Source organism: Mus pahari, chromosome 8 (assembly GCF_900095145.1).
Source record: "Mus pahari chromosome 8, PAHARI_EIJ_v1.1, whole genome shotgun sequence".
Classification (NCBI taxonomy): domain Eukaryota; kingdom Metazoa; phylum Chordata; class Mammalia; order Rodentia; family Muridae; genus Mus; species Mus pahari.
Genome location: NC_034597.1, coordinates 12,702,277 through 12,716,132, shown reverse-complemented (window position 1 = coordinate 12,716,132; position 13,856 = coordinate 12,702,277). Strand labels below are relative to the sequence as shown.

Below are 13,856 nucleotides of genomic sequence, written 5' to 3'. Positions count from 1 at the left end.
CCATCATCCCATGGCTCCAGGGTGTGTGGGTCTCTTCCATAACCATCATCCCATGGCTCCAGGGTGTGTGGGTCTCTTTCGTAACCCTTCATCCCAGCACTTGCAACCAGACCATTACTTTGAGCTCTAACCCTGCCTGGGCGCATAGTTATACTTTGCCAGCTTGAACTACAAAGTAACAACTTTTCTCTACACAATTAAATAAAATATGTACACTAATAAAATTAGTGTATCTAGTATGCTAGGAAACTTTTGAAGGAACTTTGGAAAATCAGTATACTTATAAAGGAGATAGAATCCTAATTAATAGGCAAAGTACATAGTGCAACCTACAGCTATAATTAGAACTAAAGTCCTCCATGTCTTCCTTTTACAGTATTGATGTTGGCTGTTTATATCATATTCAACATTACTAGCATTTTCCTTACTGAAAAATGAGGAAAAAGTGAACCAGTTTAAAAAAATAGAAGCATATAAAATTTTTAAAGTTTCCCTCTTTAGATAATCCTAAAATACAAGTTTCAAACTTCCTAAGCCTATCATTTGTATCTAAAACACTGACAGTCCTTGTCAGATGGCAATCGTTTAATTGCTACCTTCCACAGAAAAATGTCAAAGATGTTCCAGCATTCTATAAGTATTTCACAAAAGTAAAAAAAAAATAGAACTCTAAAAGAAGTACATTAAAAAATTCAAAAGCATTCACATTTCAAGCTTTCATGTTTGAAGTATTTTACTTTATCCCAAACAATAGGTAGGTATTTGCTTTTGTATAAAGCTATATAAGACATGAAACCATGTTTCTTCACCTTTAGCAAGTGCTAGAAAAAGCATCCGAATAAAACTACAAAATTAATCATGAATCTCTTGTTTATACCAGAGGGTCAAAAAAAAAAAAAAAAGAAAAAAAAAGAAAAAGAAAAAGAAATGATGTGTTTCCTAACATACATCTTAATCTGGAAAATCAAATACGATGGGACATGTTTCAGTGGATATCACAGACAATTACCCCTGGGGTTCATTTGATCTAGCACAAACTATATAGTGCAAATTATCCTAATCCCACTATGATTACAGCCATAGTGTTGCAAATATATTAATTACATATAAATAATATACATATAATTTATATATATGTAATATGTATAAAAATAATATGTACAATTTTTACTTCAAGTGGCTTGAACAACATCTGCTTCTTAGCGTGAAGTGTGTACAAGAGAAGGCTAATGAACTTACAACTCCTTGTGCTTGTCTTCAGCCAAGATCTGGTCATTTGGTTTCAGAGAATACCTGTAACATATTAAGAACGCACTGGTCAGATAAGCATGCAAACATACTTGCCTTAATTAGACATTTGGTTGTAGGTACTCCAATGAAATTGAAGTGTACAGCCTGCTGAGTTCTTCCAAATGAGCACTACAACACTGTTACACGTCTCTGACTTAATCGACAAAGCACCACCAACTTTGCCAGGTAGGGAAGAAACCAGACAATGTCATTAAAATGAGTATTCTGGAATAAATACTTATTCATAACTGCTTATAAAAATGTATCAAGAAAAACCGTTTGACACAGCCATGTTGAAATGAATAGTGTTGACTGTTCCCCAACACTTTGTGAACTACTCAGGTAAACACGATGCCTCTGAGAAAAAGACCAACAATGAGTGTAATCTCACTACTTAATAAGCCCTTTTCACATGTGATACTTTCCTCATCGCTGTGGCAAAAATACCTGTCCAGAACAACTTCAGGAAGGTTTACTTCGGTCCATGATGTGAGGAAGTTCATCGTGTTGAGGACAGCATGGCACAGGAGTGTGGCTGCTAGTCACATTGCATCCACAGACAGGAAACAGGGTGACGCATGTTCATGCTCAGACAACTCCCTCCATTTTATGTGGTACAGGTCCTCAAACCATGGGATGCTTCCACCCACATTCAGGTTGGGACATCTCACTCAATTCCCTCATGACCCAGATTAATGTAAGTGATCCCACCTAACTTGCACAAAGCCCTAGGTTTGATGCCCAGCACTGGAGGTTAGGGGAGGTAGAAAGCAAGAGCCTTAAATAGCTTTTCAAAGTATATCTCCCAGAATTCCATGTCTCTGATGTCTAATCAGCTAGCCTGGTGGTTTCTCAGTTTTGCTTTCAGTACTACCGAAGAGCTTATTCAAATAATCCACTGACATGTAACTTTTGATAACAGTGTTCAAATAACTGGCACTGCTGAAAATTCTGTTTCAATCCAACAAGCAATGGGGACATGCTGGTAAGGTAGCGCAATTGTACTGGGAAAAAAAGTAAAGTCTGTGAACACTTGAATCTTAGCAATAAGGAGGCAGAAGCAGGTCCAAGTGTGCAAAGTTAGCAAGATGCTGTCTTTTGTAATTTTGAGGAGAAAGGTTAGGCTTGAACACTCACCCAGATACTCAACCCCCAGTACCGCATAGATACACAGCAAACCAGAATACTACCTCACTGAGGCAATGAATATTATTTATCCACAAAAGAGTAGGCCAATTGAATAGAAGCTTTAGAAATAGTTTCCTCATCTCATTAAAAGCTGTATTTCTGATCACCATATTTCTTTTATTTAATTATTCACAATCTAATGCATTTGTGTGCTTTACTGTGTGTGGAACATAAGCTAACGATAGGAAAAGCTTCAGAATTAAATTTACATATAGATTTTTACTGCAGAAACATAGGGTGATCAATATTCATGAAATATGTTAATATACAGAATGAACTTCACAACGATAAAAGTACAACAAGATTTAAAAGCAAAAGGAATACAAAGGTTTAAGAAGGAAAAGGGGCTGGGGCTCGTGGATTTTTGTAAAGATTGTTACATAGATTCACCATAATTAGGATTCACAAAAAAGTGATTCATTAGTTTTATTCGGTTACAGAAATCATAAATATTAATGTGTATGAGAGCATCTGTTTATCAATTCATGTTTATGGACTATAAACATCTAAAAATTTGAAGTAGCTATGTGGGGCATTCACAAAGTACAAGATACATTATACAAAAGATATTTAGTCAATGCTTCTTTCCTTCTGTGCTAAGAAAGGTTTCTTGTCTTTTAGGCCTCACAATTCAGCAAGCAAAAAGGAAGATGAAGTTATATGATATATAACACTGGCAGTGGCATGAAAGGAAATACTGTCTCCTCCTAATATGACTGGGGAAAAAAGCAGTTTTTATCTGTTCCTCTACTGCTGTGGCCCCTTCTCATCTCACCTCTTGGCTCTTTCCTCATAAACAGCACTCTCTTCTAAACTGTCAAAGTAAGAACTTGAAAGGAACCAAAGGAGACCAGAAGAAAGGACCCACACTAGACAAGCAGCAGCAGGCAGAAAGTCTCCTGATTTTGATCAAACTGCTAAGTAAGGCTCAGTCTGCTGAGCCGCGCAGGTCCTCACCGCTGAGTGGGAAACACCACGGGAATGTGCTCTTCGCAGAGGCTAGCCAGGGCTTTACGGCAGTCTCTCTGCTGGGCTCCTTTCTCGGGCCTGGCTCCTACCAGGTAATGCTTCCAGCAGATCTGAAAACTTTCTCCTTCCTCATCTTGCCTGATTTTATCTTTCTTCTACAACTTGACAATTCACACTGCTTCCTAGGAGACTGTCTAATAATGTATTCTGTCTGTAGTTTACATAAAACAAAAGAGAGAGAGAGAGAGAGAGAGAGAGAGAGAGAGAGAGAGAGAGAGAGAGAGAGAGGGACTGACTCAATTCTGACACCAACTCCAAACTTGGAAGGTTCCTAAAGCCACATTTAGATTAAATAATTTACTACAGGCACTCATGAGATTCACTGTAAACTACAATAATCAAATTCTGACATAAAATAAAAGGATATGGTTCAAAATAAGCCACAGGAAAAAAATGCATAGGGCAGTGTCTGCGGGGTTCCAAACCTGGAACTTTCACAGTCCCCTCCCCAAGGAGCAGGGCTGCTTTTCTCTCTCACTATCCGGATGCAACGGTGTGGCCGGAGGGCTCTTCAGAGGTTCAGCAGGCACAGGCTTGATTGAGGTGACTTTATATAGGCATGACACACTGCCCACATAATTGAACTCAAGTCACCTGGACTGCAAGCAGAATGCCCTCAGCCCCTACAAGCTCTCACACTCCATGACATGACATGTCTTTCTGAGACAGGCCAACCCACTCCCTAGCACCTGTGTGTGGCCAGTCCCTTCACTAAACAAGAAGGCGAATATACATTAGTCAAGTATGATGATGAAAATGACTACCCAGAGGGCCTGTGTACATGTGTATTTATTTACATACATGTAGCAATACATGGGTGCCTATGCACCTGTATTTGTGAGCTATGTTTTTCACTGAAGAATCCATCATAAATATCAACTTTACCTAGTTGTAGTTAGGTAAATAACCTTTACACACAAGATCAAATTAGCCTGTGCCCACAAATTATTATTCTTGTTCCCTAAGCCTATTAAGGCTGTAGTACTCTTTTGTTTGCAAATCACAGAGGAAATCTTAAAGAGAAGTGACTTGCTTGCCTTAGTAATTTAAACACATTTCAAAGCTCAAAATTCAACTCTTTATAATCATTTACAAAGAGGAAAATTTTTCACAAAATACCTTTTTAAAACACACACACACACACACAAAAAAAAAAAAAAAATCAGTATACACCTGTAACTCATGTTTATCTTACAAACTAAAATCACCATCTTTAATTCATTTTCAAAGTCAGTAAACTATAAATTACAAATATGGATAAAAGGGAGTGATGTCATCAAGACAATAAACTGCATTTAGTCTCTGAATATTCCATATTCCAAGACTGGTGTTAGAACCCCGGCTAAATGTGTGCTCTGCCACTGAACCATACCCCCGAACCCTTAGGGGTGTGTGTTTTGCTTTGCCTTGTTTTTTGGAAGGGGTGGTTGTTTTAGCAGTTTTGTTAAATTTAGGCTGCCCTGGAACTTGCTGTGTGGTTCAAGTTGACCTATCATTCATCACTCAGCTCAGGGAAGCCTTAGACATTCATGCTCTTGCCTGTGTCTCCTGAGTACTAGAATCCACATGAGATTAAAGACAAAGATCTGAATTAGGCTTATTCTTACAGCAGTTAACTTTTAAACTGAGCAGAGGTACTCCATTTCCCTGATAAGGATAAAGCTATTCATGCCATAGGGTTGCTACCCAAGCCCATCCTATGTAATAAATACACAACCTCTGGAAGACTTCTACCTCTGCAAAAATTCAGCTAGCTCAGGGTCAGGCAGTTTAAAACATATATCTTTTATGAGTCTTTTAAAGACTGAAACAAACTTTTTATTTACACGTGTTCTTTCTCTGATGACTACTATGACATAGAAATTAAGACCTGCAAGGTCCTTAAAGAGACTGTAGGTGACACAGAAAGAGCCCAGAGGAGGTGCCATGCCTGCATGCTGATGACAGAACACAACTGGGTACAATGGGGCAGGTTAAACACTTCTACAGACAGGAGATTACCAAAGGATTGGGCAAGTAAATTTTCTCAAAAAGAAAGAAAGAAGAAAAAAATGAAAAGAAAAGAAAAAAGAACTAATGCATGTATTTCCAACAAAGCCCATGTATCTGCTGACAATCATGTAGACAGTACAGGTATACGGGTTTGCATAATCCTAACAGTGTGTGTGTGTGTGTGTGTGTGTGTGTGTGTGTGTGAGAGAGAGAGAGAGAGAGAGAGAGAGAGAGAGAGAGAGATTGATTCAGGTTAGAACCGAGGGAGGGCAAAAGTATTAACCATTATAACAATTTGCAGACAGCTGCTCAACCAACGTCCAGGAGGCTTATAAAGAAACAGAGCAAGAGTGAATCACACCGCTAAGATGAAAACATCAGCCAAAAGATACAGGATTTGTGAAGTAGTGTTTTAGCTTCTCATCAGCAAAGCAGATATGAAATAAAATTAGAGAATCTGAAAAAAACAGGGTTCAACTAGATTTTACTCCTGACTATATAAAGCCTGCAGTGTTCTCTTCTTCTGGATCTTTCAGAATGTGTCACTGCTGGGCTCTTGGCCACATCTACAAACTGGCCCGTTATGCTTCCCATTGCTTTCTAACAGTGGTTTGTTCTGGCTTCTCTTCCCACCACTCCACTGTGATTTACCTAGCTGGGGTCACCAGTGGTATTCTACTGTCAAATATAATGAACTCTGTTAAGGCTTAACTCACTATGTCTCTAATGCGTCTGGTATAAATAACGCTCTTGTCATAAACTCATATATCTCTTGGGATTGCATGCCCATCTCCTGCTAATAAGCTCAATATTTCTCCTTCCATAACTACTTTTGGTGAGCCTTTTTAGAAGACATTTATTTAAATTTTTGAAGGTGGATCTGAGGGAAAAAAAAAAAAACATGACAGAGCACTTCACAGGCCAATTTACAAATAAAATACCAATAATGGCATGGGTGTCACTACAGCAAAAACATCCCAATTATACCCACAGCAACAGTAAGCAATAGTTATACCCACAGCAGTGAGCACTAAACCACATTCATAAGTAAGTAGGTCAAAAGCACCTACAGTAAGGTTAATAATTGTATAGACTGGGCTTATTGTAACTTTAGTGGTCTGAAGTACTATGTACGACAATCTGAGACTCTGATGGCATATATCAAAATATCCATGGGAGCTGGGAGTGGTGGCGCACGCCTTTAATCCCAGCACTCGGGAGGCAGAGGCAGGTGGATTTCTGAGTTCGAGGTCAGCCTGGTCTACAAAGTGAGTTCCAGGACAGCCAGGGCTATACAGAGAAACCCTGTCTTGAAAAACCAAAAGAAAAAAAAAAGATCTCCATGGGATAGGAGGGTAGACTCAAGATGGCTCAGCAGGTATAGTCACTTGTCACCAAGCCTGAATAGGAGCCCACATGGCAAACGGAAAGAATCAACAACTGATACACAGCTTTCTCCTAATCCAACCATTCCCCACCCCCACCCCTTTCTCACAGACACACACACACACACACAATTCATGAGTTAGGCATGGTGGCACATACCTATAATCTCAGGACTCAGAAAGCTGAGGCAGGAGGATCACTAATTAAGGACAGACTGGTCAATTTAATGAGACCTCGTCTCAACAGCAACATCATCTTTATGTGTTACCACTTTGTGTACAACTCAAAGAACTGAAATCTGGAAAAATGTCATGTCTTACAAACAAGCCATCTCTCTCCCCCTTCCCTGAGGATGGCCAGTGAATGCTGTAACATGACACTTCTGGAGCAAATAACATACTACAGATCTCTAAACCTCCTTTGTAACTTAATCCTAGTGCTGGAAACGATATGAAGGTGAATGCACTGAATACTGCATTTAAGAAAAATAATGCTAACAATTTAAACAAGTGAGCAGCAGCACTGCAACCATGCTGAGCTAGCGCCTGCCTGGTCCTGCTCAACCTTATCTCCATCTCTGGATAATGGACCAAATCCATATTCCTACATTCCCTACAAGAGAATGAGCTCCAGACCATCAGCAAAACATGTCTCAGATCCACCCGAGCATTGTGCACACCACAGAGAGGCACTTCCTGAGGGAGTGGGTGGACAGCACAGGGACGAAAACACCGCCTGCCACTCGTAAAGCTAAACCAGAAGGAAATGCCAAGGAAGGAAAGCAGCTCATTAGGAGGCGGAGAAAAACAGAGATGAGCTGTCCAGTGGGGAGGGAAAGAACCAACTGAAGAGCACTTTCTTTCTTTTTTTTCCTTGTATCTCCCCTTTTATTGAAAATGGATTCTTTTCTCATCCTACAGTCCATTTCAAACTTCCACTCAGTGTACTAAATCTTCCAATGAAAATTTACCAAGTGCTCTGGCTTTTCCTGAAAGTCATGAACACATAAACATACAAATATCGCCTACAATTTTCAGATCTACCTGGAGCAAGAATGTCCACGTTTTAAAAACAAACAGCAGAAACCAGTTTTGACGTTGACAACTACTAGACAAAGTGAAACATCTAGTTTTTCTGACAGAAGCAGAAGGAATATGAGAGTCTCTACGGAGAGGGCAGCACATGGCCCCGTGATCAGGTCACTTGCCAACAAGCCAGATGACCTGAGTTCAATCCCGAAGACTTGCAGGTAGAAAGAGAACCTACTCTGCAAGTTGTCCTCTGATCTCCATGTGCACTCTATGACAAGCACACAATTAAGGAAATAACGAGTAAATAAAATGACTTTGCTTATTTCTTTGAGGCAGGGTGTTGTTATGGAGCCTTGACTGCCCTGGAACTGGCTTTGTAGACCAGACTGGCCTTGAACTCAGAGATGCCTCTACCTCCAGAGCTTTTTCTGTGTTGTCTCAGCAGTTCTTCAGAATGCTGCTCTGGTTCAATTCTTTTTTCTTTTTTTTTTTTTTTTTTTTTTTTAAAAAAAGATTTATGTATGTGAGCATACTGTAGCTGTCTTCAGACACACCAGAAGAGGGCATCAAATCCCATTACAGATGGTTGTGAGCCACCATGTGGTTGCTGGGAATTGAACTCAGGACCTCTGCCAGAGCAGTCAGTGCTCTTAACCTCTGAGCCATCTCTCCAGCCTTGTTCAATTCTTATTTGGCAAAGGATGTTTGCACCACACTATGAGTTAAGGCACAGATATATGTAGGACATGAGTAAGTAATTTGTGAGGAGAGATTTATTGGGTGTTATGGGGGGGGGAGATGAGGATGGCCTTAAATTATGACTTAGTATTCCTGCCTTACTGAAATTATAAGCATACCCCACCAAACCTTCTTATAGTTTTCACTTTTGTGATCTTTAAATCTCAACACTTGTATTTGAGGGGTAGCTATGCTCTCCAAATTTTATAAGTACCTCATACATTTGAAAGGGTAGCTATCAGCTTGACATTACAGTTGAGATTTTATTTTTCTTTTTTTTTTCTTTTTGTTTTTTGGTTGGTTTTTTTTTTTTTTTGAGGTTTTATTTTTCAAATAATAATAAGCTTTCTCCTCCCTACCACATTAAACAGCTTCATGACTTTCATAACTTATCACAGACTTTTTTCTGCATTTGAGAGAGGACCTTGCATACCTTGCATACCCTCCATGAGGCTGTAATTATAGGTGTATGCCTATTACATTATCACAGCTTTTTTGCAAGAGAACAATTCACAAGATAACAATAAGTATCTCCCATTATATTCTTAAGTAACACAGTAAGGAATTATATTTGGTTCCCCGAAACCTAATGTGTACAAGTAATGGATTTCCAGAAAAATTGAACCAACAGGGCATATATGCACGTTCATATACAGATATATGAGAGAGGATTTACTGCAAGAATAGATTGCTGTAGCTATGGAGGTAAAGAAGTTCCACTGATATATAAGAAATCAGAAGAAAACTGCCTCCCAGTTCCAAGAGACCAGTGGTCTTTCTTTGTTGTCTGTAAGCTCAGGCTGATCTGGGGTAATGGGCCACAAAGATAGACAAATCTTCCCTATCCAGTCCACGCAGATGCACACACTATCTCTGGACATTTCTGGAGAGATTTCACGTTTGTTCCACCTATCCGGATTCAACTAGTCTACGAAAGGCAGGAAAAATACTTCTGCTGCTCACACAGCTTGTCAGACCCCCAGACCAACCTCCCAGTGAGAGGCACGCTTTGGAGATTTTTGTCTCTCCAGATTTAAAACTTTGAGATTTTAATCTTTTAGTACTGTCCTCTGGGGAATTTTTAGACTTCAGGAATTGTAGACTGAGAACTTTGATCACTAAACGCGCACTTAGGAGGCAAAGGCAGACAAATAGTTCTCTATGAGTTTGAGGCCAGCCTCAGAGAGGCCGTGTTGCAAAAAACTTTTATCTTTTAGGATTTCAGAGCTGTCCTTTGTGACTACAAACAGTACCAGTAGAATAAATCCCACAGAAAGTGTGCACCCATGAGGGAAAGCACACAACTTTGTAATTGCATCAAAGCTGCCTTCTGGGGTGTGGTTTGGTTGATAACAGGAACAATCACCTCAGTTTGATCCAAAGCCGGGAACAAGCCAAGCACAGTGGCATGTTTGTAACCCTAGCACTCGGGAGGCTGACGTAGGGAGATGGCAAGAGTCTGAGGTGAGCCTGGGCTATAGAGCAATTTCCAGTTCTGCCTGGGGCAGAGATAAGACTGGCCTTAGAAAAGAAAATAATTAACTAACCCAAGGAGAGTGACATAGTTAAAAGGAAAAAAAACCTAAGCCCTACAGAAGTCAGAGTCTCAAAAGCTCAAGGCCAACCAACTTTTAGACCAGCTAAGAATATAAACCAAGACTTAGCGGGAAGAGACAGACAGACAGACAGCCTTTTTTTTTTTTTTTGGTTTTTGAAAACAAAGGTTCTTTGAACAGCCCTGGCTGTCCTGGAACGAGCTATATAGACCAAATTGTCCCTTCTTGAACAGATTATCTACCTGCCTCTGCCTCTCTAGTGCTGGGATTAAAGGTGTGTGCCTCCACTACCTGACTGGAGATAGAACTTAATGATGGTTAAGCATTTGTCTAGTGTGTGAGACCTTATATTAGCAGTTTTAAAGGTAAAATTCTCACTTGACATTCAATTTTTTTTCACCCTCAAACCTACTATATACCCATTTATAAAATATTTTTATTTATACAAATGATTCATTTATAAATTAATTATATTGATTTTGTAGTTAAAAAATTACAAACAACTTTAAATAAACGCTAAACAGCATATTTCATGCATGCTTTCTCTAACTACCAACCTCCCAGTCAAAACGACTTACATCTATGAGAAAATACACAATTCTTCAACTAGTCTAACTAAAACAAGGTATTTTTTACTTCTAATTATGTTGCTTTTTCCCAATGGCCATTCTGTTAGTTCCCTCCTTCCTGTGTTGTGACTTTTATCTACTAAGTATACCTTACATAATCCTTCCCTCCCACCCATTAATACATGCCCTCCTTCACCCTCCATGAGACCAAGGCTCATCTGAAGGTGGGCACACATTCCACGGCTCCCCACATGAGCACGCTGTCCCTGCAGTATGGCACAGAAATCTTTCCAGGAGCCTGTTTTTTGTTGTTTTTTTTTTTTAAATCACAAAAAGCCTATTAATCTTCATCTCTGATATTTTGCCAAATTGGATGTATCAAAGCTGATTAACTTAATTCTGTTCTTACTTTCAGTTAAGAATCCTGATTTTGTTCTTACTTCAGAGAAAAACTACCTTTGTAATAACAACAAGGATATTTCAAAAAATTTAAGGCAAGCAGGTAACTATTTCACTTATTTTTTTAATTATATGTTTAAACTACAACAATGCTAGTTGTATTCTGAAAACAAGTCCATTCTAGGCAAACTAGCAACTTTCCAGTTCAAGAGCTGAGGTGTTAGGGGCTGAGAAGATGGTTCAGTGGTTAGACACTTGCTCTGAGACCCTAAATTCAGAACCCCAGGACCCACATAAAAGAGAAGCACAGAAGTGCACATCTGTGAGACAGTATAGGGAGATGGGAAGAGGTGGACTCGAGGGACTTGTTAGCTGACCCAGCTACCTAAGATGGAAGTGACTGGTTCAGTGAGAATGAGCAGAGTCAGAATGAGCAAAGAGGAAGATGCCCACTGTGAATGTCGGCTGTCTACAGATACATACACACGAAAGAGTTTTTGACACCTGAAAATCTGAAACCTAATCAAGAAGAAAATTATTAAGCTTGTCTTTTTAAAAGTCAATCAATACAATTTAATACAATGATTAAAATGAACAAGTTTTGAAGGAAATACACATATTTCTCTAACCTACTAATTAGTATCCTATTAATACTTGGATGAAAAGGAATAGAGCAATGTGCTGGCTAGATTCTGTCAGCTTGATACAAACTACCATCATGTGGGAAGAGGAAGCTCTATTTTTGTTTTGTGTTGCTTCTTCTTGTTTGTCTGTTGCCAGACATTTTCTCATGTAACTCAGGGGGCCTCAAACCTATTTTGTAGAAGGCTTGCCTCAAACTTGCAATGATCCTCCTGATCCAGTCTTCTGAGGGCCTGGATTGCAGGCATGTACCCCCATACCTATTAGATAATAAATTTTAACTGAAAAAAAGTATTAGGAATAAACAAAATATATTTTCAAAAAGATACTGTGGTAATTAATTACTCAATAAATAACAGGCAACTAAAAAACTTTCAATTGCCTGAGTTTCCCTCCAACTGAGGGTGATACACAGAGAAATGTATTGTCAGAGATGTTTTGTTATTGATAAGGTTTTTTTGCATTATGTACTCATTTATTGTGTGTGTATGAGTATGTGCATGTGCATGTGTACATGTCATACATGAGTGTGTGGAAGTCAGAGGATAATTTGCAAGAATTCTCTTTCCACCATGTAGATCTCAGAGATTAAGCTTCGGTTGTCAGCCTGGGTGGGGCGTGCCCTTACCCACTGAGCAATCCTACCAGCACAATCCCACAGTTTAATCACTTCACTTCAGACGTTCAATGTTGTATATATGAAGTGTTTAATACTTACTTATCAAGGAAATCTTTGTCTACTACAGCAGAGATGTCAAGAAGAGGATTTCCCATTCCAAATAGCACATTTTCTCTAAAAAAGAAAAAGAAATAGAGGGTTAGTTAGAAAATGCAAATATGAAAATAAATATATCTTTACTTGAACATAAGCCTAACATGCTAGTTTGATTAAACCTTTGATTTGCCAATTGCACATAAGACAGTATTTTAGAGATAATACAAAGATGTTACTGGGCTGGCTGGATGGCTAAGTGGTTAAGAGCACATGTTGCTCATGCAAAGGACCTGCGCCTTTGGTTCCCAGCATCCACACAGTGGATCACTCCAGTTCCTGGTGATCCAACATCTTCCACTGGCCTCTATAGGCACTGAATGCATATGGTGTACATATTATCCATGCAGGCAAAACATCATACACATAGAAAAAGAGATCCTTAAGACAGATGAAATAAAATTGAAACATAATAAAAGAGGGAAATGATCTTGTTATTTTTGACATAACAATAAATTACCAATGCTTTTTATGTCAAGTTGATAAAGGCTGGAATCACTTGGGAAGGACTCGTAACTAAAATGGTCTAAGTGATTGTGTGGGAGTGCCCAGCTCACTGGGGCAGTGCCACCAGGGCTGGTGGCCCTGGGTGCTATAAGAAAGCACCTGAGCAAGCCACAAGGAACAGGTCAGTAAGCTGCACCCCTCCATAACATCTCATTAGTTCCTACATCAAGTTCCTTCAATGAAGGACTGATCAGGATACGTAAAATGAAATAAACCCTTTCCTCCCCAAGTTATTTGTGGTTGTAGTATTTAATCACAGCGACAGAAATCCCAAGACAAACATTAATCCAGAAAACATCTTAAGGAATAAAAATGCTATATAAGAAGGCATAGATCCTTCTCTTGTTCTAATCAGATATAATGAATCCAGTATGTCTAATCCAAAAACTCTAGCTGACCCACTCTTCCATTAAAGATGTGTGACACTATCCTGAGATCACAAACCTACTTTTAAAGAAAGCATTTCATTATCATTGCTATTTAAAAGTTATCTATATCTATTTAAGAAAAGCAATCCTAATAGGTAAGACATAATAACAATAGCACCAAATAGGAGGGTCTCTGTGAGCTCAAGATCGGCTACAGAGAGTTCTCTATGCAGCCAGAGCTACACAGTGACACCCTTTTGTTAAAAACTATTCAAATGCTAAGATGAAAGGATGGACTATACAGAGACTACCCCATTCGGGAGTCCATCCCATCATCAGTCACCAAACCTAGATACTAATGCTCATGTCAGCAAGATTCTGCTGAAGGG

The 13,856-nt window shown here is 39.2% G+C and overlaps 1 protein-coding gene across 2 annotated transcripts in view; it reads right to left on the bottom strand.

The window, feature by feature from the left end:
* Adk (adenosine kinase) overlaps positions 1–13,856 on the bottom strand; it is a 396,625-nt gene that overhangs the window by 339,556 nt on the left and 43,213 nt on the right. For both annotated transcript variants that reach the window (XM_021203140.2, XM_029541565.1), the window contains exons 2-3: positions 12,539–12,613; positions 1,240–1,293 (exon numbers count right to left, since the gene is read on the bottom strand). In XM_021203140.2, the coding sequence (XP_021058799.1) occupies positions 1,240–1,293; positions 12,539–12,613 (129 nt within the window). The remainder of the gene's footprint in view (positions 1–1,239; positions 1,294–12,538; positions 12,614–13,856) is intronic.